This window comes from Narcine bancroftii, chromosome 2 (assembly GCF_036971445.1).
Source record: "Narcine bancroftii isolate sNarBan1 chromosome 2, sNarBan1.hap1, whole genome shotgun sequence".
NCBI lineage: Eukaryota > Metazoa > Chordata > Chondrichthyes > Torpediniformes > Narcinidae > Narcine > Narcine bancroftii.
In genome coordinates, this window is record NC_091470.1 from 19,380,383 (window position 1) to 19,407,432 (window position 27,050).

The following is a 27,050-nucleotide window of genomic DNA, read 5'->3' on the forward strand; positions in this document are numbered from 1 at the left end:
AGAAAAATCCGAAATTCGGAACACACTGTCCCCCAGGGTTTCTAGATAAAGGATCGTGTACCTGTATAACTTTTTCAGATGAGAACTGGCATCCATTTTTTGTTTGATTAATGATTCATCATTTTGTGCTAGACATTGTTTATTACAATTTCAAGTGGTACACAGAATACATATATCTAAACTTAAATTATCTTGTTTTTAAGCAATGTTGATCCATTATATGAAAGGTGTAAAATCATAGAGGCCTCATTAATCAACATGTTTTGGCAATGTCCCAAATTAGGAAGATTTTGGGAAAACAATCTTCATCAACGATTTTTAAAATAGATCCATGCCCTTTAACTGGCATGTTTGGCTTCATTCGCGATCCGACTATACCTTTGTCAGTTTCTCAAGAAAAGGTTTTAGCTTTTAGTACATTAGCCCCTTTCACACTTGCATCCCACTAAATTGGCCGTTCACACAAACCACTTGACCACTTCTAACTGGGACACTGAATGCTTTCACACTTGCAAGGAGCATTCAGAGGTAACCAACGCAGACATGGGGAGAAAACATAAACTCCTTAGAGACAGCACCGGATTCAAACCCACGTCACTGGCGCTGCCAGAGCATTGTGCTAAAGCTGCTACCCTAACTGTGCCATCCAATTATTTTCAGCCACTAACTTTGGATTCTTCCAGTGTTTAAGTGTGTTGTACTTGACTCTTTTACTCCAGTGAGAAATTTAACATATTTTCTCCATGATTCCCATGAGAAGCAAACTCAAACCACTCACAAGTTCCTTTGTTTCCAATTTCCCCTCAGTGCTGTCTATTGGACCTGTGATGCCTGGGACCAATAATGACAGTGGCAAATACCAAACGGGATCCAAATCAAAACCCTACAGGTACTGGAATTCTGAAATTAAAACTGAAATTCCTGGAGCTGCTTGGCAACTTCCAAATGGATTCTGACAACAGGTTGTCGACCTGAAACATTAGCTGCAAATTCTGCACATCCTGCTGAGTATTTATAGGACTTTTCTTTTTGATAAAGCAGAAAATTAAATTTGATTGATCTCCCAAGGCAGACAGATGAGGAAAATAAATGGGATCACAAAGGATTCTGCAATTTGGAACAAAAATCTGTCCATCGTTCTCCACTGTCCAACAATCACTTACAGCCCCTGTCTCAAGATGCAAGATTCAAGATTCCTTTGTTGTCACGTAATAGTACAGCACAGGTAATATTACATGAAATTACCTTCTGACTGCTGTAAGACGGAGTTGTCATTTAGTCGCACGGCACCCCTAAAAGTAAGAGAGAAAGAGAAGCAAAAGAGAGTCCCTTTAGAGACACTGGGGGCTTTTAAGCTGCAGCACCAGGGACGCCCTCCTGGGACCCAGGTGCGATTAGTGGGGCAAAGGTGCCTCCAGCACCTTTTAAGCTGAGGGAGGATAGCCCCAGTAAATTGCCAATCCAGTGATTTAAGGGGATTCCATCCCCGTGATGACACGTTAAGAGACGCGTCACATAAACTAGTCTCCCCGTTCTCCCCACAAGCTGTCAGTCTCCCCCCACCCCAACAGCTGTCAGTTTCACTCCACCCCCAACCTGCAGCAGCTGACCCCTCTGCCCCCACGGCAGCAACCCCTCTCCTCTCTCCCCTGTGGCAGCGACCCCTCTTCTCTCTCCCCTGCGGCTGCAATCCTCTCCTCTGTCCCTCATGGCAGTGACCTCTCACACCTTCCCACTTCTTAATCCCGGGCTCTGGCAACAACCCCTCTATCCCCCTGATCACCGCAGACACTTAAGCGCTGACATCATAGGAATAACCGGGTCGGCCATTTTGCTATTCAAGCTGCCGGTTAACGCAGCCTGGGTAAGTTTAACTGGGTTCCCTGACTACCTCCGAGGTAGGGCAGGGACCCAGTTGACTTTGGACAATGCTGACTGAGTCCGACTCTTTCAAGCTGCCTTGTGAGTGGGGCGCTAACCGGGATAATTGCCCGGTTAACCCCATTTTACAAGGCAGTTTGAAAGTACCTACTGAGTGTCCATGGATTTGCCTCCAGCACTTTCACAGCAGATGCAGTTGCATCTGTTTCATTCATCAGCAATATGAGCTCTGGATCCAAACCTCCAACACAAACAGGAGGCCTTCTGTACTTGAGGCCCTTTGGGAGCCCTTCCTGCTCTCAGCAACCTCTTGAATACCAACTCCAATACCTGGTTCCCATTAGCCAGTCTCCAGCAGCCCGCAGCCAGTGCGGGTCCTTCAACTGCAAGTTGCCCACAGCCTGTGCGAGTCCACTCCACTCTCCCAGGTCCACACCAATAGTAGCACTGCTGTTACAGCAGAGCCATCAATTTTTTTAACCTTTCCAGCTTATACCAGTTATCTTCCCTCTTCACTTTCTGTCCTGTTGCGCAGTTTAAAACCCAAATTGCCCTCCTCAATGGACATTACTTGATTCGCTGAGTTCTTCCTGCACTTTGTTTTCTCTTCAATGTATGGGATTTTTCTTCGCATGGACACTGTTGAATCAGGCAAGCTCGCTTCTGCCTTTGTAAGGGCAGAGCTGACAATACCAATTCATCTGAAGAATTAGCTCAAAGTGCATCCCCAAATTCCTGAAACCTGGTCACTCTGAACCCATAGTTTTTTTTTAATTTTGACATACAGCATGGTAACAGGCCATTTTGGCCCACGAGTCCTGGGCGCCCAATTTACATCCTATTAACCTACACCTGGTACATTTTGAACAGTGGAAGGAAACCAGAGCAAAAAAAAAACTTCTGCGGGAGTTCAGCAGGTTGAGCAGTATCAGTGGTGGGAGAGTTTGTAAAGGTATTGTCCATGTTCAGAGCCCAAACTCTTCATCAAGTGTCAACGATTCTCTTTCCCCCTTTGACACTGAGCATCGTGTAGCAGATGGTTTCTTCTTTCCAGATTGCAGCATCTGCAATCTCCTGTGGCTCCTGTATCTTGAACTCACAGCCTTCCCCTCTACCAGCTCTCCCCAAACTTCGACACATTCTGGCTCTCACTGATATAGCTTCTGCTTATAAGCAATGTGAGCTTCTGAGAAGCACATTTTGTGTCACACAAATCCCAGGCAAACCATGTCTGTTCATAACATTTCCCTGTAACCTGTTTAGGGGAAGTGACACATAAAAGAAATGGTTATTGGCACCACAGTAACTCTTGTTATTAAGCGACTTCTCACCTGCAAAATTAGATTTTGCAATCCTGTCTGATTTAGAGGGCTCCAAAATCTATTTAAAGTGGCTTTCATGATAAGTGTGTCACATGGCACTTAAATAGAATGCCACGAGTTAGGCAATAAATGTGGGCTGACATTAAAAGGGCACTTGCACATATTCGCGAATGTGGCAAATGCCACTGAGTGATGCCATCAGCAGTTCCACAAAGAGGCGATGAGAAAGTCAATCTCCCAGCTGCGTCTGCAATGAAATGCTGCAAAATAAGTGCAAGCTCCCTCACTACACAGCCTGGAAGTGGGCATCTCCAACATTCATTGTCCATCTCTAATTACCCTCTGGATGAGTGAGTCAGAAAGCAATTAATTCAAGTGGCTGTGAGTGTAGAATTCCCTATGAACCAGGGTGGGTAAGGTTGGTAGATTCAGTTCCAACTGCAAGTGGTGGTGGAATCAGATAAAATCACGCTTAAGTGGGCGAGGTGGAGGAGGACATGGTCCAAAAAGGTGTACAATAGGAGGTAAAGGTCAGCTCAGTTGTGATGGGCTGAAGGGCTGTGCTGTAAACTGTATGACAATGACCAATTGACAGAAATATTTCTCCCAAAAAGCACATGGTGGCGCTGCCAGAGCCGCTGTAATGGTGGGCACTGCTAGTGCAGACCCAGGGAGAGCAGGCACTCCTCCAGCACCCAACCGCCCAGTCCTAATGATAGAGGCTCCGTACAGGCTATAAATGGCCTTTTACAAGACCTAATGGTGTTTTTATTTAAAATCCTGCAATCACCGGGTCTGTGCCCAAAATGGGGTTCCTGAGATGGCAGTATCCTCAAGGGATTGCAGACTGGGGGAGCAGTGGACCATTGCAGGGTACCGGAAACAGGAAGAAACTCCCCCCCTCCCATCCCCAATGAGAAGAAGCAAAAGAGATTACCCGACAGGATGGTAATCTCAGCAGCAGGCCAGAGAGGGGCTCAGAGGCTGAGGGTCCCCCACAGGCTGCAGGCAACGCAGTCAGGGGACCCACATAGTCTGGGGGCTGCTGAAGACTGGCTCAATATCAGAACTGGAATTTGAGAGGGTGCTGAGAGCAAGGGCATCCGAAAGGTCTCGGGCACTGAAGGCTTCCTGATCGTATCAGAGGTTTGGATCTGGAACTCGGGTTGCCAACTAGAGCCTTTGAACTGCAGAAGCTGTGGGAGTGTTGGAGGCAAAACCACAGAGACGCAATGACTCTGAAGGGACTCATTTTTGCTCTTCTTTCTCCTACTGTAAGAGGAACCAGGAAATACTAATGGCGATTCTTTCTTTGCCTTACAACAGGCGAAAGGAAATTCTGTGTAATATTACATTTTCAATTTTATTACATGTCAAAGAAAAAAAATCTTGAATCTTAAATTCTCCCAAATGCACCAGTGGAATTGGGCTGCAGTTACAAAAATAAATGTTTATCTACCCAGCAGAGCTCTTTCTGAGGGTTCACATCTCCCTAGGCCCCCATCATGACATCATCAGAAAGGCAGGCACAGCCCAGAATGAATTTTAAAAGAGTTATGCATATAATGAATGCATTATTACACTCCAGACTGTTTACTTTAACTAGTACTGCAACACAAGCTATTTGAATCAAATGCGGGCTTTGACAAAACCATGACATCCAGCAGATATCGATCAAGTCCTTCGTCTCCCTTTCCTTTCACACACAGCTCCTAGAGTAGTTCAGAAAGGTTTCTCTCCATTACGATTGTACTGCATTTCATGATAACCTATCACAAGTGAAAGAGACATTCCTAACATTCACACAGCCCCACCAGGCATTCACATCATCTTGAGCTTAAGAACTGCTTGCAGCGCCTGACTGAGTGTCTTAAAGCAGTTGTGGACACAGATTCCTGTTGACATGAATCGCCAACCCAATCAGCACACACTCTCAAATGCTGTCATATGTGTTGTCCAGCTTTCTGGAATTGCCCTCTTTGGCACAATACAACTTCTTCAATGCTGATTTTTTTACATATTACTGAACCTTTCCATGAAGGAGAGCATATGTCCATCATTTCCAGTGCTGGCTCTCAGAAAAGCAGACCTTTATAACCTTATAACAATTACAGCACGGAAACGGGCCAATTTGGCCCTTCTCGTCTGCACTGATCCAAATACCCTCCTCGAATCTCACTTACCAGCACTCTGCCCATATCCCTCCATCCCCTCCCATCCATATACTTATCCAACTCTTTCTTAAATGACAAAATTGACCCTGCCTCCACCACCTTTCCCGGAAGCCCATTCCACACAGTAACCACTCTCTGAGTAAAGAAGTTCCCCCTCATGTTACTCCTACACCTTTGCCTGTCAACTCTCAACCCATGACTTCTTGTATCCATCTCTCCTACTCTCTATGGGAAAAGCCTTTCCACGTCAACTCTATCGATCCCTCTCATTATCTTAAACACCTCTATCAAATCCCCTCTCAGCCTTCTATGTTCCAAGGAATAAAGACCTAATTTGCTCAATCTTTCCTTGTATTCCAGATGCTGAAACCCAGGCAACATTTTTGTAAATCTTCTCTGCACTCTCTCTATCTTGTTAATATCCTTCCTATAAATCAATGACCAGAACTGCACACAGTACTCTAAATTTGGCCTCACCAATGCCTTGTACAGTTTCATCATTACTTCCCAACTCCTATATTCTATGCACGGATTTATATAGGCAAGCATACTAAAGGCCTTCTTCACTACCCTAGCCATATGCACTCCTACCTTCAGGGAACAATGCACCATTATTCCTAGATCTTTCTGCTCTACTGCATTCTTCAACACCCTCCCATTTACCACATAGGTCTTGCTTTGATTATTCTTTCCAAAATGAAGCACCTTACACTTATCAGCATTAAACTCCATCTGCCATCTTACACCCCACTCCTCTAATCAGTTTAAATCCCTCTGCAATCTTTGAAAACCCTCTTCATCATCCACAATTCCCCCTATTTTAGTATCATCTGCATATTTACTAATCCAATTTACCACCCCATCCTCCAAATCATTAATATATATGACAAACAGCAACGGTCCCAATACCGAACCCTGAGGTACACCGTTTGTCACGGACCTCCATCCTGACAAACAATTATCTACTACTACTCTCTGGTACCTTCCTTTCAGCCACTGTTGAATCCATTTGACTATCTCCAAATTAATATCCAAGGACTTAGCCTTCCTAACTAACCTCCCATGTGGAACCTTATCGTTGTCCACAGACAACATCCACTGCTCTACCCTCATCAACATTCCTAGTCACCTCTTCAAAAAATTCAACAAGATTGGTCAAACACGACCTTCCACGCACAAATCTGTGTTGAGTGTCCCTGATCAGACCCTGTCCCTCCATATACTTATAGATACTATCTCTAAGGATGCTTTCCATCAATTTATCTACCACAGACGTCAAACTTACAGGCCGATAATTGCTAGGCTTGCTCTTCGAACCCTTTTTAAACAAAGGAACCACATGCGCAACACGCCAATCCTCCGGCACTATACCCATCTAATGACATTTGAAAAATCACTGCCAGAGCCTCCGCTATTTCCTCACTAATTTCTCTCAAGGTCCTGGGGAAAATCCTGTCAGGACCTGGAAACTTATCCACCTTTATATGTTTCAAAAGCTCCAGTACTACCTCTTTCTTAATCACTATAGTCTCCATATTTATGCCCTTTGCTTCCTTTACCTGGCACAGTTCCCTATCTTTCTCCTCAGTAAATACTGAGGAAAATAAATTGTTCAAGACCTCCCCCATCTCATTTGGCTCCACACACATTTGTCCTTTCTGATTCTCTATTGGACCAAATTTATCTCTCACTTTCCTTTTGCTATTTACATATTTGTAGAAACCCTTTGGATTTATTTTCACCCTGCTTGCTATAGCCACCTCGTACCTTCTTTTAGGTTTTCTACACTCCCTTCCACTGTTCTAGTCAGCCTTGTATGTATCTGTGTTTCATACACTTATTTGATTGTCCTCAGGTAGCGAGTATCTGACCTGCCTTTCAGATAGTTTCGTAGAGTAACACAGCCATACAACATGGAACAGGCCCTTCAGCCCAACTCATCCATGCTGACCAAGTTTGGCATTCTGAGCCAATCCAATTTTCCTGCATTTGGCCCATCTCCTTCTAAACTCTTCTGATCCAAATACAGTAAAACTCTGGCACCTATGGGGATTGGTAGATTCTGGATCAGTGAATTTTCTGGCTGCTTGAGATTGATCGATGAACTAATGGCGAGGTGCGCCAATTTTAAACTTCCTTATTTTTTTGCCTATTTATTTTGTACAATTCTTTTTGCCAGTCACTTGAGGCTGCCAGTTACTTCAATTCTGGATAACAGGGGTTTTACTGTGACATTCCAAATGTCTTTAGAATGTTTTGATTGCACCACTTCTCTAGCTTCCTCAGGCATCTTATTCCACATAAGTGCTACCGTCTGAGTGAAAATGTTGGCCCTTAAATCCACCTTAAATCTCTCCCTTCTATGCCCTCTCATTCTAGAATCATCTAAAATGTCTGTGAGGACTCACTTCATCCATGTTCCTGATGATTTTATATACCTCAATGAGGACACTCCTCAGCCTCACACACTCCAGGGACTTAAAACCCAACCGATCCAGTGTCTCCCTATAATTCATGCCCTCCAGTCCCATTAACATCCTGATGAATCTCTTTGACCAGAACTACTTTCCAGAATGCAAGGCACATTCTCACCAAACCTTTCTCAATACTTTGTTCCCCACTCTCCAGTTTTTATTTAACACGACCTTCTGTGCCAAGAAAAGAATTATTCCAGCCTCCCTGCCTCCCTGCACAACAGAAGACCCATGAAGATCAAAAATAACAGCAAATGCAGGAAATCTGAAACAAAACCAGACAATGATGGAAACACTCAGCAAGTCATATAGCATCTGTGGGAAAAGAATTAAAAGTTACTCTTCCTGCTCAAAGATATCCAGAACTGGGAATGAGAGAGAAAAATAAAAAGATTTATTCCCAATACCTATCAGATTGTTGAGCCTCCCTAACGACCCTAACCATAAATTATTCTGGGGCGACAAAAAGACCTGCAACAGGATTGAAATGCCTTTCTTTTTGCTCTAACCTATCTAACTTATATGTTTATTATTACTTCTGTACTGGAGTAATGCATTACTGAAGTTATGTTATTGCACTGGTGACATCACATTTACAAGTTGTGTTTCTGGTCCAGGATACTTTGGACATCACTTTCAAGGCTCACACACCAATTCAAAGCAGATGTGCTGATGCAGTACAGAGTGTTGTACTGTTGGAGAAACCACCTTTAGGATGCAACTTTGAGTAACTCCTCATTAGACACACATAAAAGACTGAGGAAAGATTCAAGGTTCCATTTATTGTCATGTAATAATACATAATAATAACAGATACATAAAAATGTAATATACAGGATGTACTTCAACTTTTGCCTGCCGTAAGGCAAACAAAGAGTGGCCATGGTCATTGCCCAGCACCTTTCACAATAGAGGAAAGAGAAACAAGAGAGACACTGAGTGTCTATGAATTCGTCTCCAGCGCTCCCGCAGCCTCACAGACTCCTGTTCAAACCATTGGCAGTCCAAGCTTGAAGTCCAAACTTCCAACATGATCTGGAAGCCTTCAGTCCCTGAGGCCCCTTGGGAACCCTTCTTGCCCTCAGCTTCTCTCGAATCCCAATTCCAATGCCTGGTTCCCATGAGCCAATCTCCAGCAGCCCACAGCCTGCTTGGGTCCTTCAGCTGCAAGTCACCAGCAGCCTGAACTTTTTGTTGGTCTGTTGCCATTGTCACAGTCCTGTAGTGTTGTTTCCTATGCTTCTCCTTCTCAACAAGGCTGTTCTCCCTGTTTCTGGTACCCTGCACTGCTCTGTGGCTCCCCCACAGTCTGCAACCCCTTGTGGTGCACCGCTGAGCACAGGTGCTACGATTTTAGGCACAGACCTCCATAGTTGCAGGATTGTAAAGAAAAATGCTGCCTGCCTCTTTAAGAGGCTATTTAAAGCCAGTATGAAGTCGTCAGGTTGACATCCAAATCCAGGCAGTAGGACCCTGCGGAACCATACTGTGTCTCCACTCCCTGCTCTCTCGGAGGGATTGCTTCCCCTCTGCCATCAGATTTCTGAATGGACAATGAACTACATATTACCTCACTTTTTTCTCTTCTTTTGCACTAACATTTATTTTTAAATAGTATATTTACAGAAATGTAAGTTAGGCAATTTTGCACCTGTTACGCTCAATATTGCTGCCGCAAAACAACAAATTTCATGACACATGTTCGTGACAATAAACCTCATTCTAAGCCTACATTCAGCCCATGCCTCTCTAAACCTCTCCCATCCCTGTCTAAATGCCTCTTAAACGTTGCAATTGGATCAAGCTTTTCACTTCCTCTGGCAACAGTGTCACGCTGGATCCTATTAATCTCTACCCTCGCACCTTAAACATGTAGTTTCCAGTTTTAGACTCCCTGACCCTGAGAAAAAGACTGCCACCAATTCCCCTTATCAATAACTGCCATGGTCTTTTCATATGATGAACATTTCTGGCAATTTCTGCTTTGATTTCATATTTTAAAATTCTAAAGTTTTGTTTTGCATTTCGAAGCAGAAACCTTCACTGGATACTGCACCATATTGCTTGGAATAGCCCCTCCATTATAGCTGACATCCAGAGCACAGGGGCACAATAAAATCAAACTGGTACAATATGACAATGGTCCTGATGTGTATCTTGCATGAGCACAGTCTGTAACAAAGCACAGGCATCAACTAAACTCCATGAATAGATAAGCAGGCACAGCTGGGCTTTGCAACAGCAACATAAAAGATAGATTAGTCTTTGCACAATGGAGATTATCATCTTTCAGCTCATTGTAAATCAAACAGGTCTTAAAATGGATTGCAGGACCAATGAATCACGATATCCTCCTCAGGTCAGGTTGCAAATATTATTTTTAAAACTGGACTAGCAAGGATCTTCATTGGGACAGTAGTTGAGTGACTGGTAGGGAATTTGTGGTGCGGAACCACCAGCTTTTGTCAGGGTTTTTCATTCCAAGATTCCTTTTATTGTTATGTAATAAGTAAAAACACAATGCTGTAGAAACTCAGCAGGTCAAACAGTGTATTTTATACAGCAAAGATATGATATGTCCATACCTTGATGAAAGGCTCATGCCCAAAATGTCGTTACCATATTTTTTCACAAAAAAAAATCACCTCAAAAAACCATGAAGGTGCAGTTTGGGTACTGAAATACAAACATAGTGGTGGCTTTCATCTGCAAGATGGCAACAGAAAGAAAGGGCTCAGACTACTCAACCAGCAGAGGTGCCATGGCTGTCCAGGAAGTGGGCCAGCAACTTCAAGGACCAACTTATCACAGGTGGCCCATGCTATTCGGAGCTGCCACCGACCGCTACTCATTTCCCCCAGTGAGAAGGCTGACCATGGTGGCCTCTGCCAGCAGTGCAAGACCTGCTTTCAGAAGCTGCCGCAGTCACTCACTTCCCCTGGTGAGAAGACTGACCATGGCAGAGCAACAGCTGTGTTTGTAGTGCATGCCAATGGTACAATTGATTGCTTGCTTTGAGGAGAGCGCTGAGCTTCGATGATCAGGCTCCATGCTGAGCCTTAGTTTGACAAGTACGGCCCCCAAGCAAATAAAATGAGACACAGGGACGGGTGGCAGTGAACAAGCAGCTCTTTTGAGGTGAGGTGCGGGATAGCGATAGAAAGATGGGGAAGAGTTTGAGGAGATTTTATATTTCATCAAAGATTGTTGCAAATTTATACATGTACAGTGGAGAGTATTCTGACTGGTTGCATCAATGTCTGGTATGGAGGTGCTAACGCACAGGACAGGAAAAGACGACAGAGAGTTGTGAATTCAGCCAGAGCCATCATGGGTATTAGTCTTCACCCTATCGAGGACATCTACAAGAGGCGGTATCTTAAGAAAGCACAGCTTCTATCCTCAAGGACACTAACAACCCAGTCCATGCCCTATTCACACTGCTACTGGAGGTACAGGAACTTGAAGACTAAGACCCTTAGTACAAAAACAGCTTCTTCCCCTCTACCATTAGGTTTCTGAATAGACAATGAGCTACAGACCCTACCTCACTTTCTCTTCTTTGGGACTAATTTATTTTTTAATGTAATTTATAACAAAATTTGGACCTGTAATGCTGCTGCAAGGAACAAATTTTGTGACATGTACATGATGATAAATTCCCTACCTGACTTACTTGCAGGGTCATTGAGATCTTCAACAGCATTTTTGTGGCAGGTTTAGTTTAGTCACTCCACGCGCTTACCATACAACATTTTTTTGCTTCTCCTTCCCTATTCCAATACCCACGCTACCAACAATTGAGGTACATGATGACATGATTCTCCCTCAGACCTTGAGGGAGACTAGTGTTGAAATTGCAGGGACTTTGGCAGATATATTTAAAATGTCCTTATCCACGGATGAGGTGCCGGAGGATTGCAGGCTAGCTCATGTTGTTCTATTATATATAAAAGGCTCCAAAAGTAAATCAGAAAATTACAGGCCAGTGAGCCTAACATCAGTAGTGAGTAAATTATTCGAGGGTGTACTGAGAGATAGGATATACAAGTATTTGGACAGCCAAGGGGTGATTAAGGATAGTCGGCATGGCTTTGTGCGAGGAAGGCCATGTTTAACGAATCTTGTAGAGATTTTTGAGGAGGTTATCAAGAAAGTAGATGAAAGAAAGGCTGTGGATGTTGTCTACATGGACTTTAGTAAGGCCTTTGACAAGATTTCACATGGGAGGTTAGTTCAAAAGGTTCAGACACGAGGTATCCATGGAGAGGTTGTAAACTGGATTTGAAATTGGCTGAATGGGAGAAGACAGAGAGTGGTAGTGGATGATTGCTTCTCAGACTGGAGGCCTGTGATTAGTGGTGTGTCTCAGGGATCGGTATTGGGATCTTTGATTTCTATATTAATGATTTGGATGTTAATGTGAGAAATTGGATGAGCATGTTTGCTGATAACACTACAATTGGAGGCATTGTGGACAGTGAGGAAGGTTTTCAAAGCTTGCAGAGGGATCTGGACCAACTGGAAAAATTGGCCAGAAAATGGCAGATGCAATTTAATGCGGGCAAATGTGAAGTGATGCATTTTGGAAGGACAAACCAAGGTAGGCCATACATAATAAATGGTAGGCACTGAGAAGTGCAGAGGAACAAAGGGATCTGGGAATACAGATACATAATTCCCTAAAAGTGGTGCCACAGGTAAACAGGGTTGTAAAGAAAGCTTTTGCCATCTTGGCCTTCATAAAGTAAAGTATTGAGTACAGGAGTTGGGATGTTATGGAGAGGCTGTACAAGAGATTGGTGAGGCCAAATTTGGAATATTGTGTGCAGTTCTGATTGCCAAACTATAGGAAGGATATCAGTAAGATCGGAAGAGTGCAGAGAAGATTTACTAGGATGTTGCCACGTCTTCGGGAGTTGAGTTACAGGGAAAGATTAAACAGGTTGGCACTTTATTCCTTCGACTGTATAAGAATGAGGGGAGATTTGATAAAGGTTTACAAAATGAGGAGAATAGACAAATACAAGTAGGCTCTTTCCACTTAGATTGGGAGAAATAAATAAGAAAGTGTAGCGGCTACTATGGTAGAGCTACTAAAGAAATACAAACACATGCCAGAGTAGTCAACTCAAGACTGGTTTATTGAAGCTTTAGAAGTGGCTTTTACTCCCTGCCTGTCCCAGGCTCCATGGGACAAGGTGGGTTCTTGTTAAGGGACAGCTGCTGGTCCACGGGACCAGCAGGTTTAAATTGAGTCTTGTTAATGCCCCGTGCCTTTCGGCAGGGGACCCAGCTGATCAACGTGCCGTCCCTTGGCACTCAGTACTGCTAGCATGCCAGCCCTTAGGTAAGTTCATGTACTGATGGTGGTGGTTCACATTACCGTGCTGAGTGCCTGGTCGGCCTGCTACACAGCCACTACATCACCCCCCCCTCGAATCGTCTCCGCAAATTAAAAACGCCAGACACGCATGTCTTAGGCGTACGCCCACATCGTCTGGGCTGAGGGCACTGAATGGGTACAGTAGGGTCCATATGGGCAGGCTTAAGTCTATCTATGCTGAATAGTTGTGAATGTCCCCAAATGTCTAAGGTATACACGACTCTATCTCTCTTAATGACATGGAATGGTCCTTCATATGGTTTTTATAATGGTGCCCCTGGGACCTGTCTTTGAACAAATATGAAGTCAGCGTTCAGGAGTGATGGGGGCACTTGTTGTCTAGGGTTTTCATGCCAGTTGGTAGAAGTCGGCTTGCTGTTAGCAATACCCCTGTGGAGTTGTTGAAGGACATCCATGTCTGAGTTGGCTGTGAAATGAACATCTCCCGGAACTGTAAGTGCCATACCATACATCAACTCTGCAGATGATGCAGACAAGTCTACTTTTGGAGCTGTGCATACCCTCAGCAGAACCCAAGGTAGCTCATCAACCTATTTGGGGCCGGTGAGTGCAGATTTAAGCTGTCGGTGGAAACACTCCACCAGGCCATTGGACTGTGGATGGTATGCTGTGGTGTGGTGCAGCTGTGTACCACAAAAACATGCAAGGGTAGACCATAATGCCGAAGTGAATTGTGGCCTGTGGTCCAAAGTTATGTGTGTAGGCACACCAAATCTAGCGATCCAATTTAGGATGAACGCTCTAGCGCATGTTTCAGTATCACTAGCTGGTAATGGAATGGCCTCTGGCCAGCACTTGGAGCGCTCTACCACTTGAAATATACTTCATGTCCTGTGACACTGGTAATGGTCCAACCGGGTCCATATGTACGTGCTTGAACTTCCTGCGTACTGTGAGGAAAGGCTGAAGGGGTGCCTTGGTGTGGCGCTGAATCTTTGCAGACTGGCAGAAGATGCACATTCATGCCCATTGAGCGACAACTTTCTTCAGTTCATGCCATATTTACTTTTTTGACATGATCTTGACTGATGTCCTGATGGATGGATGTGACAAACTGTGAATGTCGTCAAAAAGACGTCACCTCCATGACAATGGTCGAGGATAGCCTAATGATATGTCACAAAGGAGTACTGGTCCACTGTGCTGCGGTGCCACCTGCTGAATGTCCAGTCCAGTAATGTCTGTACTGTATGCCTGTATATCAGGATCCGTGACCTCCGCCGCAGCCAGTTCAGCAATGTTGATTCCACTTTGAATATGGTACATGCTTGGTCTAGACAGCATATCCACAACTAGATTGTCTTTTCCTGAAATGTGGCGTATGTCCGTAATGAATTCTGAAATGTAGGACAAATGGCATTGCTGTCTTGCCGACCATGGATCTGTCATTTTGCTAAAGGCGAAAATGAGTGGTTTATGGTCCGTAAATGCAGTGAAATGTCGATCTTCCAAGATATAACAGAAGTGCCATGTGGCTAGATATAGTGCCAACAGTTCTTGGTCAAAAGTGCTATATTTTACTTCTGCTGGTCTTAAATGGTGACTGAAGAAGGTTGATAATGACCATCGATGCACTGTTCAAGAACTGCACCCACAGGTGTCCCTGAGGCATCGGTGCAAAGCCTCAAAATAGCTTCAGGGTTGGGATGTGAAAGCATTGCTGCTTTGGCCAATATGCTTCTTTGGCGGACATAAACGTGACCTCTGCCTCCGAGGTCCAGATAATGTTCTTGTGTTTGGTGGAGACGATGTCAAACAGCCATCCGTAACTTCTCCAAACCTACCACCGTCAAAAGTCTACAGAAGTTTTTGGGAATTATAAACTTTTATCACAGGTTTAATCCTATTGCTGCTGACATCCTGCGTCCGCTGTTTGACATCGTCTCCACCAAACACAAGAACATTATCTGGACCTCGGAGGCAGAGGTCGCATTTATGTCCGCCAAAGAAGCATTGGTCACAGCAACAATGCTTGCACATCCCAATCCTGAATGGAATTGCGTCTTAGCTTCTGTTGCTCAACCTATTTTGGGTGTGGACTTTTTACATTTCCATGACTTATTGGTAGATGTGAAACGGAGGAAATTGGTTCATGCCACCACCTTTCAGGCATACCCACTGGCATGCATCAAAAGGAGATTTTCCCAGCTCGGGGTGCATACACTGCACAAAGATGCCTATGCTGCTCTGCTCAATGAATTTCCCCGTATTCTCACTCCTAATTTCAATGTGTCCTTTCAAAATAGGTCGGTGGGAGTAAACTAAGCTCAGCACCCATGTCTACAGGAAACTTGCACTTACCCGCGTCATCTTGAAGATACAATAGGCCACTTCTGGCAGCCGGCTCTTTCATTTCCTGCCTTTTTTTTGTAATAGGTTGTCTTGGGTAAACTTGTACCTCTCACTTTGTTCGTTTTAGATTGGTCACAGTGTTTGAACTACCGAAAGAAAATAGACCCACACACCAAGAGCAGTTCAGATTATACAAACGTTTATTACAAATTCAAAAGCTGATTTCACACTACAATATGCAAGCCCTTCCCAACTATACTTATCAACGCTTGGACTGGTCCCAACTGCCGAAGCGAGGCAACGACTGCACACTTGTAGTAGGTTGTCAGGGCGCTGGTAGCAGCTTCTCCACCTCCCCCGACCGGGACGTTGGCTGGACTCCAGAAGTTCTTCTTCTTCTTGCTGAGAGATGTTGCCACCTCGCGGAGAGTCTCTCACTTCAGCAGCGGGACCATGCCTTATATTACCCAAAAACTGCTACCCAAGCACCTATTCCCAGCACAGCAAGAAAGATAAGCAAGCAAGCTAGCATGCTAGGTTAATTAACGAATAACATAATTTTCAGCTTATCATTTTTAATACAATGGTTTATTCTACATCAAGGCTAGGTCTCTGACAGTCTGTGACCAAAACAAGCAGGAAGATTAAATGTTCTCGGTACACAGATATCCTTTCTTCAGATAACAGCATCTCTGGCCCCTCGGTGGAATTTTGCTTATGTCTGCTGAGTCTAAAAACAATTAGGTTCTCAGCCTTGCAGAACCCAAAGCTGCAAGTTTAAAAAAAAAGGTTCTCAGCTCTACAGGACCAAGAGCTGGAAATTAAGAAAAAACAGGTTAAAAAATAGGTTAGAATCTTCCATTACATAGGTACATGGCTGGACGCATTTATGGGCATTTTTTCCCCAACGGTGATGGTAAAAATACCACTCTCGACGTACATCAGCACGTTCTTCCTTCTTTAATTGGACTGCAGATACAGGAGGCTCGTAGGATGCGGGAGATGTATCTGCTGCCAAGACAGGCTGTATCTGAGCAGACTCTTGTGTAGGAGTACGATAAAGCCTGTCAGCCTCCCGTGCTATGTCATGGTAGCAGAAATCTATGTTAGCAATATGTATGGTGAAGCGAGCTGACAGTTTTGATAGGAATAAGGTTTCAAAAAGCAGGCAATGAGAATGACCATCCGCTAATGCCAGCATCTCATTCATCAGGTCTGATGGATTCCTGTCACCCAGGCCTTCCATGTTCAAAAACTGCATGCTGCGCTCATGCCTTGTGAATTCCAATGTATCCAGAAGAAATTGGTGGAACCTGGTGTACTGGTTCTCCGCTGGAGGATTGGAAATAAATTTGCTTACTCAAGATCCAGTAGCAGCGTCCAACGCACTTACGACATGCCAGAACTTTGTGTCTTCCGCCGTTATACCCCGAAGACGAAACTGGGTTTCAGCCTGAATAAGCCAAACCCGAGGCTGATGTGCCCAGAAAGGAGTCCAAATGAAGTCCAACTGCCGCTGCCTGCTGAAGCCTCATCCATTATGACTGGGGATTCAAGTTTCAGTTGAACCTTGCAGTCAGGGTCACCAAATGTAGTGGCTACTACGGTAGAGAATACTAAAGAAATACAAACACATGCCAGAGTAGACAACTCAAGAATGGTTTATTGAAGCTTTGCAAGCGGATTTTATGCCCTGCCTGTCCCGGGCTCCACGGGACAAGGTGGGATCTTGTTAAGGGACAGCTGCTGGTCCACAGGACTTAAATTGAGTCTCGTTAATGTCCCACGCCTTTCGGCAGGGGACCCAGCTGATCAACGTGCTGTCCCTTGGCACTCAGTACTACTAGCATGCCAGCCCTTAGGTAAGTCCGTGTACTGACGGTGGCAGTTCGCATTACCGTGCTGAGCGCCCACTCAGCCTGCTACACAGCCCTACAAAAGAACATGGCTTTAGAGTGAAAGATGACAGGTGTAGGGGGAACATTGGGGGGAACTTCTTCACTCAGAGAGTGGTGGGAGTTTGGAACAAGCTGCCATCTGAGGTGGTTAATGTGGGATCACTCTCGAGTTTTATGAATAAATAAGATAAATATATGGATGGGAGTGGACTGGAGGGTTATGGAATGGGTGTAGATCAATGGGACTAGAGGAATGAATTTTCAGGACAGACTAGAAGGCCCAAATAGCCTGTTTTCTATTGTTTCGAACCCTCTCCAACCTCCCCTCTGCATTGCTCATTGAACACAAGTTGATCTCCTGGCTTGATTGTAAGAGTAGTTTTCAAATGCAGAAGCCTAAGAGCCTGAATATGTGTGAGTTACTACATTTCTAACAGCACCTAAAAGCCTGAATACACCTGAGATTGTCTAATCTCAGAAGCTAAGCAAGCTCAAGACTAGTCTGTGCAAGTCTGGTCTGTGCATGGAGGAGAGACTGCCTAGGAACACCAGCTGCTGTAGATTTTTGTGAGAGGCACTGAACAAAGTGGCAACTCTCTGTCTGCCTTACGGTAGTCAAAAGTCAAAGAATTTCATGTATGTTAAATTCTAAATGTAGTATTACGTGATAATAATGGAATCTTTACCTTTAAATTAATAATTTTAATTAAAATCTTTGGGCCTATTTCATGGGTCTCTCTCCCTCCATTCTGCATTTTAAATCGTATAAACTATATATTTTTTTCATTTACAGTATCAAATTCCTCCTCTCACCCAACTCATCGTAAAAGTTTACTCATTCAAACTGGACTCTTTTAGCGTTTTTATTTCTAAAACTAGGTTTAAAACCAACGGTAAAGATTATTACACTATTGTCACTTCAAAGATACGTAAAATATGGAAGTTCTGATAGCTACCAGTTTTGTCTTCAAACAGTACTGATTGAATCTGATAGTCCTCCGTCCCAATTTCCAACTGACATGATAGGTTGTGAAATCCACCATTCCAGCATTATAGATGATGTGATTGGCTGTAAAAGCTACCAGTCCTCTGCTCTGTTTAAGCTGATTGGTTATAACTGACAACTTCCAAGCACAGTTATGGAGCTTAAGGGAGATTTCTCCTCTAGAACATCCACAAGTTGAAACGTGAAATTAAACATTAACAACAGAAATGTACTTAGCAAAGTATCCCAAGGAGGTTCATGGGAAAGTTACATAAATAAATTTGACATTATGACACAAAATGAGATATTCGGGCAATTATGATTGAAGAGACTCTTGAGAGCCCATCCTACTGGTAACCCTTAACTCCATTATTATATGTATTGAATTAATATTTTTTATTGACACTCTCCATTTTTTCTTTTTTATATTAGTTAGCATTAGTGAGTGGGAGGTGGGGAGGGAGAGGTGGGGTAGATGAGGGTTTTTAAAATATATATATCACATGTATTTTTTTAATGTATATTTTATTCAATATGTTATGTATGAATGTGGTTTTAAAATTATTAGATAAAATTATTTTTAAAAAAGGCAGTTTGCCAGCTACCATTAATGCTCAGTACAGACTGGATCACTATAATTTCCTCCATCAACTGGGCCTCACCCCACAGAAACTACATAGGTCTAAACCTAAATTGTCAGAAATGTGCTTCAGATGTGATACAGAGGTTGGCTCATTCCTTCACTCGACCTGGCTTTGTACAAAAGTGAGGCCCTTTTAGTATGATCTCTATGACACCTTGACCAAGCTCATAGGAATCACCTTCCCATTAAGTCCTGAGCTTTGCTTTATTGGGGAATTTCATGACTGTCAGTAGATCTTTAACCAATTTCCCAATTAAATTTATGGAAATTGCTTTATGCATTGGGCAGGAAATGCATAACAGTGACAGGCAAATCTGATTCCTCTCTCCTCATTGATAGATGATCTTTGAAAATGAACAATTGTATTCTTCTTGAAAAAAATCACATATAGTCTTAGAAAAGGATACAACACCTTTCTAAAAATTTGGCAGCCTTGCCTGAAGCAAATAAGCACTTCACTGACACCAACAAATGGATGTGATCACTTCTGGTTAGCCAGAAGGCCTCTTTAAAGGATATCTTTGGCTTGGCTTCGCGGACGAAGATTTACGGAGGGGTAATGTCCACGTATGCTGCAGGCTCGTTGGTGACTGACAAGTCCGATGCGGGACAGGCAGACACGGTTGCAGCGGTTGCAGGGGAAAATTGGTGGATTGGGGTTGGGTGTTGGGTTTTTCCTCCTTTGTCTTTTGTCAGGGAGGTGGGCTCTGCGGTCTTCTTCAAGGGAGGTTGCTGCCTGCCGAACTGTGAGGCACCAAGATGCACAGTTGGAGGCAAGGTCAGCCCACTGGCGGGGGTCAATGGGGCAGGCACCAAGAGATTTCTTTAAGCAGTCCTTGTACCTCTTCTTTGGTGCACCTCTGTCTCGGTGGCCAGTGGAGAGCTCGCCATATAACACAATCTAAGGATATAACACTGTGTTAACACAGTATTCTATGAGTTTCCTTAATTGGGTTTATTTAGGAAGGGTAGGGAAGTGGGGTTGCTTTGGTGTTTTGTGTTCTGTATAATTGTTAAATTAAGTTTGAAAATGAAAATATAATCTTAAAAAAAAGTAGTGAAATGGATTGGATAATGGCTGGATGACAGAAGTCAGAGAGAAGTGGTAGATGATTGCTTCTCAGACTGGAGGCCTGTGACTAGTGGTGTGCCTCAGGTATCGGTGCTGGGACCATTGTTGTTTATCATCTATATGAATGATGTGGATGATAATGTGGTAAATTGGATCAGCGAATTTGAGATGACACGAAGATTGGAGACATTGAAAATAGTGAAGGTTTTCAAAGCTTGCAGAGGGATCTGGAACAGATGGAAAAATTAGCTGAAAAATAGAATTTAATGCAGACAAGTGTGAGGTTTTGCATTTTGGAAAGGACATACACGGTAAATGGTAGGGCACTGAGGAGTACGGTAGTACAGAGGGATCTGGGAATACAGGTACATAATTCCCTGAAACTGGCGTCACAAGTGGATAGGGTTGTAAAGAGAACTACAGGAAAGATATCAATAAGATAGAAAGAATGCAGAGAAGACTTACTGGGACGTTGCCCGGACCTCAGAAACTGAGTTACAGAGAAAGGTTAAACAGATTATGACTTTATTCCATAGACCACAGAAGAATGAGGGGAGGTATTTAAAATTATGAAGGAGATAGACAGAGTAGGCTTTTTCCACTGAGAGTGGGTGACTACAGTACATAAAATTAAATAAATATTGTTAAATAAATATTGTATGAACAGTTCATCAGTCGTTCAGCAGCCTCACTGCCCATGGGAAAAAGCTGTTTTTAGCTCTGATATTCCTGTATCTATTTTCCAACGTGAGTAGCTGGAAGATGCTCTGTGCTAGGCGATTGGGGTCCTTAACAATTTTGCGAGCACTCTTTAGACAAGGGTGATGTGGAATTGGAAACGCTACAGCAAACTCGCGCAATGTAAGTACAACAAACAGCCAGATAACCTGATTTAGCAATGTCGATCAAGCAATAAATATTGGCTAGGAAATCAGGAAGAATTCCTGTGCTCTGCCTCAAAAAGGTGGAGTTCAGAGAAGAAATCCAGAGCTCAGTCTTGGAAACTCATAATGGTGCTAAGCAAATTGGCCTGGATGAGAGATCCAAGTTTAAAGGAGTGTAGAGGGGCTGGAGGGGTGGGGCCATAGAAGGTTTTGAAAATGAGAAGTAAAAATTTAAAGTTCCAGAATGATGCAAGCCTTCAGAGGCCTGGGTATGAGGTGAAAGGTTCATGCTGCAGATTCAAGATCACAAGATGTAGGCGTAGAAGTAGGCTGATCTCTGCTCCACCATTTTGTCATGAGTTGATCCATCTTCCCACTCAGCCCCACTCCCCAGATTTTTCCCCGTAACCCTTGATGCCCTGAATAATCAAATATCTGTCAATCTCAGCCTTAAACACAGCCACCTACCTTGCTTCCACAGCCACCTGTGGAAACAAATTCCACAGAATCACGACCCTAAGGCTAAAGAAATGTCTCTGATTCTCTGTTTTAAATTGATGCCCTTTAATCCTGAAGATGTGCCCTCTTGTCCTAGAATCCCCTACCATAGGCCAGAGGTTTATGGAGGTTCAAAGCAAGGAGTTCTAATGAGTGCTCAGGTCAGGCATAACTGGCTGAGGGTGCTGAAGATAAAAGATCAAACACTGTGGAAAATCTGGAAATCCTGGAAACACTCAGCAGGTCGAGCACCATATATTGAAAAAGAAAGAGAGTTAATAAAGCTCTTTGTCAGAACTGGACTGAAGACAACTGGTTTGGTCACCCCTGTTTTACTGGAGGAATTTTAAGACCATCAGGTTACTGACGCTCAGGTATGCAGTGTAGCAAGGCAATGAAAGGGGGTTTATCGAAGGAATGGGAAGAGGGAAACCCACTGGTTGAAGTACTTTGGAACCTGGGATCTGAAAAATTACCATTTAACCCTCAATTTTCCTGTTCAAGTGCCCTTCCAATTGCATTCCAAATATTCTGGTACATCTCTTATAAAGACTATTCGTGATAAATGCATTCCATGTTTGATTCATGCAGTTAAAAAAAACTTCTCTTTCATGGCTCTAAGATAATCCTTGCCATTTGTCAAAAGTGGAAATAGCCCTTCATTATTTCTTTACACTATCAAAGCATCTTGTCTTACTTGTCATATTTAAATCCCATGATAAAATGTATACGCCCTCTTTGCTAACAGGATGAGGTGTGGTAACATTTAAAATGGCAGGACATGTTTAGATAGGCAAAGCCTGGTCATGTTATTCTCTGGTACATTTTATACACACGCTGAAGCTGGAGAATCTGCTGTAAATCTACAGGGTTGATGTAATTGTCGAGCCAACACAACAATGTTACTTGGACACTGCTATATTTATAGAGCAGAAGCTATATATTTCATTCCTTCCTTTATGGTTTATTTGAGATTTATTATCCTTGTTAATTTCTTCACACATTTCTCCTAAATCTTCCCCTACATTCTTCTAGATATCTGCCGCACAAAGAGAGTGAAGTGGTTAAAAAGGGTCTGCAAAAAAATGGTGTCCCTGCCAGCAATCAAGTCTCAACCAACACACCAAAAGCACGAGCCATGTGCTTGTACCCCTGGATAGGCAATCAAGATGCCTTCACTAATGATCTAGAGATCAGCCAGCAACTGGGTTAATTACATGGATCTGGAATAGAAAAGCTATATCAGCAATGGTGCCCTTTAAACTAGTGAGTTGCTATAAAAACTCATCAGGGTTCTTTTATGGCCAAGTGGATCTTCCAACCTTGCCCCTGGTGTAGTCTGAAAGTGGCTTCAAACCCACAGAAACATAAATCCCCTGTGAAATGAAATCAAAACCTGTAGATGCTGGGAATCTGAAATAAAAATAAAAGTTGCTGGAAATACTCAGCAGATCACACAGCATCTGTGGGAACAAAGACAGAAATGTGTCAGGTCAACCACCCTTCCTCAGTATAATGGCCTGAAGAACCTGCCACTATTAGTGACACATTGCAGGTCAAGGCAGCAACATGCCACCAGTGCTTTCAGTCCTTATTGGACAATCGCTGCTGGTCTTGCAACCAGTATCCAGATCTTGTGAATGAATAAAGAGATAAAGTGCTCATTCATCTTGCAGGCCTTCCTTTTGTGCCATATAATTCTATGACATTTCCATTGGCAAAAATTTCCTCTATTGCTTGGCATCTTAGCTTTGAATGATAATAAACAGACACATCAATGGGCAGAAATTCATTTTCCCTTCACTGATGTCATTCGACCCACTGAGTTCCTCCAGCAGATTGTATTTTGCTCCTCTTTCTTGTACTGTTGGTTTTTAAATAGAACATAACATTGGCACTGTACTGTAGGAGTCTGAAACCTGACCTACCATTTACCATGTTCATGACTGATCTGTAGAGGCCTCATCGCCTCTTCTGTGCTAATTCTACATAACCTTGATCTTTTAAAAGAGTATCCATTTCCTCATTAAATACTCCCAATGATCCAGCCTCCACTGCTCTGTGGGGTAGAGAATTCCAAAGGTTCAGCACCCTCTGCAAGAAGCTCTTCACTTTTAAATAATCTGCCCCTAATCTTGTAACTATGTCCCCTTGTTCAAGATCCTCCCACAAGTTGACACATCTCGACACATTCTCTCTTAGAACCTTATTTGTTTCAGTAAGATCATCCTTCATTCTTCTAAATTCCTAAGAATATAGATCAAAAGTGGGAACCCAGAAACAAGGGAGGATGAATGGAGGAGTTGCAGTTCTGACTGGATGTTTTATTGAGGGTTTTTGTCGGTTCCATTGCTTTTAACTGCCCCATCCCCAACCTCCTGCCAAATATTAGACATACCCATCTTCGTGAGGGAGTGTCTTCTTACACCAAATTTAAATTCCTGTCACTATCCCAGAGGACTTTTCTTGAGCCCATCATATCAACAGCATCATGAAGAAAGCACGTTGGCTACTCTACTTCCTCAGGAGTTTGCAAAGGTTGGATATGTCATTGGAAACCTTGGCAAACTTCTACAGATGTATGATGGAAATTGTTCTGACCAGCTGCATCATGGCCTGCTATGAGGGCACCAACACCCCTGAGTGGAAAACCCTGCAAAAGGTAGTAGACACAGCCCAGTACATCATAGGCAAAACTCCAGCCAACATCAAGAAAATCTCCATGGAATGCTACCATTAGAAAGCAGCAGCAATCATCAAAGATCCACATCACCCAGGACGTGGTCTGTTCTCACTGCAACCATCAGGAAAGTGGTATAGATGCCACAAGATGTACCTCCAGGTTCAGCAACAGTTGCCACCCTCAACTATCAAATTCATTCAGAGACTCATTTAAGAACTCTTATCATCAATTATTATTGAATATTTATGCTCTGCACTGCACAGCTTGTTTCCGTCTTTTGTTTATATTTCTTTCTTTTGTATACATTTATTTTGACTTCAGTATAGTTTATAGTTATCAGTAATTAGAAATTCAGCCTGGCCCGCAGGATAAAGAATCTCAGGGTTGTATGTGATGCCAATGTATGCACTCTGACAATAAATTTTCACTTTGAACTGAGAACATGGTGACCAAATACTGATCTGAATACTGATCCACATCATCCAAATAATTTCTCCCCATCCCCAATAAAAGTTTCAATTAGTAAATGTGAGTGCTCAAAGGATATAAATGCAAGGCTAACTCAATTGCTAATGGCCCAAGGATTTCTATTCACTGGAGGTGCCCAGACTAGTGTTCCAGAGATTAAGCTTCAATTACCAGAAACTCAGCTAAACCTGGGAGATTTGAAGTCAGACCAGGTTGATTAAACAGCCCCTTCTGTTGGGATCTGAATGCTCGGTTGAGAGTTCCTGGCAATTTATGGCCATCACTTGGGATTGGCAGGGAGAGGAAAAAAAACAGCAGAGAAGTCAAGAGAAATTAAGAATTTTGTATGGATGCCAGTTCGTGAATCCACAGCCCTGAAAATGTTGTCCTTGTATCAAAAACACTTTCCCCTTCTCTCTCTATCCCTGTGACTGTTGTGGGTCACAATCTCCCATGTGCTTTGGCTTCTCATTGTAAAGCACTGTTCGTTCTTTCTGTGGACTTGAGATTAAAGAATCTGTGGCATTTTCTCTCAGATAAATTGTTCTTTTTAATAAAAGTCAATTTAACTCATCTTATCATTTTTTTCTGACTTTTTTTTCCACCTTCAGGGTCTTAAATAGTTTGGGAGCCAGGGAATGTGTGGTTTAAATGCTGACAAAATCATAAGGACACTGGCTTCAACCTTACTTTTAAAACACAAGATAATTAGTGATGAAGCAAAGCGAGTGAGAAAGGATTGGAATAGAAACTTATCGATGGAAAAGACTGCTTCACCAGGAACTTTGTAAATGGAAGAAGTTCTACCAGTAACATATATGTTATTTTTAAAGGAAAGAGCAGGCCCTTTGGCCCAACTTGTCCATGCCGACCGAGTTGGCATTATGGCCCTGTCCCATTTGTCTGCATTTGGTCCATAACCTTCAAAGCTCTTCTGATCCATAAGTCTATCCAACAGTTCCTGAATGTCACAACTGTGCCACTTCTACAGATTCCTCTGGTAGCCTAATCCATAAGACCACAAGGCCATAAAATTTAGGTTCAGAAGTAGGGCCGTTAGGCCTATTGAGTCTGCTCCACCATTCAATAGACAATAGACAATAGGAGCTGGAGTAGGCCCTTCGCCCCATCGAGCCAGCACCGCCATTTTACAGATCATGGCTGATCACTACTATCAGTGCCCCTTTCCAGCCTTATCCCCATAACCCTTAACTCCTTTGCCCATTAGAGTCTTATCTAACTCTCTTTTGAACATAATCAGCGAATCTCCCTCTACCACCCTCTGTGGCAGAGCAATCCACAGATTCACACTTCTCTGGGTAAAAAAATTTCTCATCTCCGTCCTAAAGGGCCTACCCTGTATTCTTAAACTATGCCCTCTAGTCCTCGTCTCCCCCATCATTGGGAACAAGTAATCCGACTTCACCCTGTCTATCCCCCTGATGATTTTGTATACCTCAATCATGTCCCCCCTCATCCTTCTAAACTCCATCGGATACAAGTCCAGTTTTTCTAGCCTTTCAGCATATGTCAACCATGACATCATGAACTAATCCATTCTCCCACTCACCCCCACTCTCATGCCTCCTTCCATAACTTTTGATACCTTGATCCAGATATAGACCACCATCTGAATGCAAATGTTAGCCCTCAAGTACCTCTTAAATCTTTCCCCTCACATTAAATCTATGCCCTCTAGTTCAAGAATCGTCTATGCTGGGGAAAAAGACTGAGCAATCACTTCATCAAACAATGTTAATATTTTTAATCAAAATATTCAATAGGTCTGGAGTGGAGGAGAAGAAGGACCTCCGACCACTGCTGTCGGGACTGTCCTTGTCTGCCTGCGTTCAGCTGTCACTTATGCCGCTTGATGCTCTGCCTCTCCAGGTCTGCCTTTCACTCAGTACGTACACAGAATGCAGCAACAACCAGGAGCAGAGGCCCATTTTGGAGGTGGGTGGGGGGGGGGGGGGAGAGTGGAATCAACATTAATCAGCATGGCATTTGTCATGGGGGAGTGGGAAGCATCGTGTTTGAAACCCTGACCCTGTGCTCATCTATCCTGTGGAAAGAGTTGAGATTAGAGAGGGGATGATGGGTTGAAGAGGCAGTAGGAGCAGCAAATGAGATCTTACTGTGAAATTATATCTTGCTTTACTGAAGTCAGTGAAGTGTAAATGGAACATAAATGAAGGTAGATCAACTCCCTGCAGCAATCTGCTGTTGAAAGTCTTTGTTGCCTGAAAATGTTCTCCACTGTTTGATGGAGAACTTTGTGAAGGAATAAAGCACCTTCCACTCACCTGAGCCCTGATTTGCAAAACCGTCTATTAAATTAAAAGATGCAAGTCAGAATACTCAGGTTT

The 27,050-nt window shown here is 43.3% G+C and overlaps 1 protein-coding gene across 6 annotated transcripts in view; it reads right to left on the bottom strand.

The window, feature by feature from the left end:
- Nucleotides 1-27,050, bottom strand: part of adck1 (aarF domain containing kinase 1) — a 650,404-nt gene that overhangs the window by 422,054 nt on the left and 201,300 nt on the right. Inside the window, exon 1 of one of the 6 annotated variants that reach the window (XM_069916027.1) lies at nt 15,560-15,704. The exons of the other annotated variants lie outside the window; for them this stretch is intronic. Within the exon in view, the coding sequence (XP_069772128.1) occupies nt 15,560-15,568 (9 nt within the window). The 5' untranslated portion in view covers nt 15,569-15,704. Of the gene's footprint in view, nt 1-15,559; nt 15,705-27,050 lie in introns of those variants that run through there. 6 annotated transcript variants of the gene reach the window in all.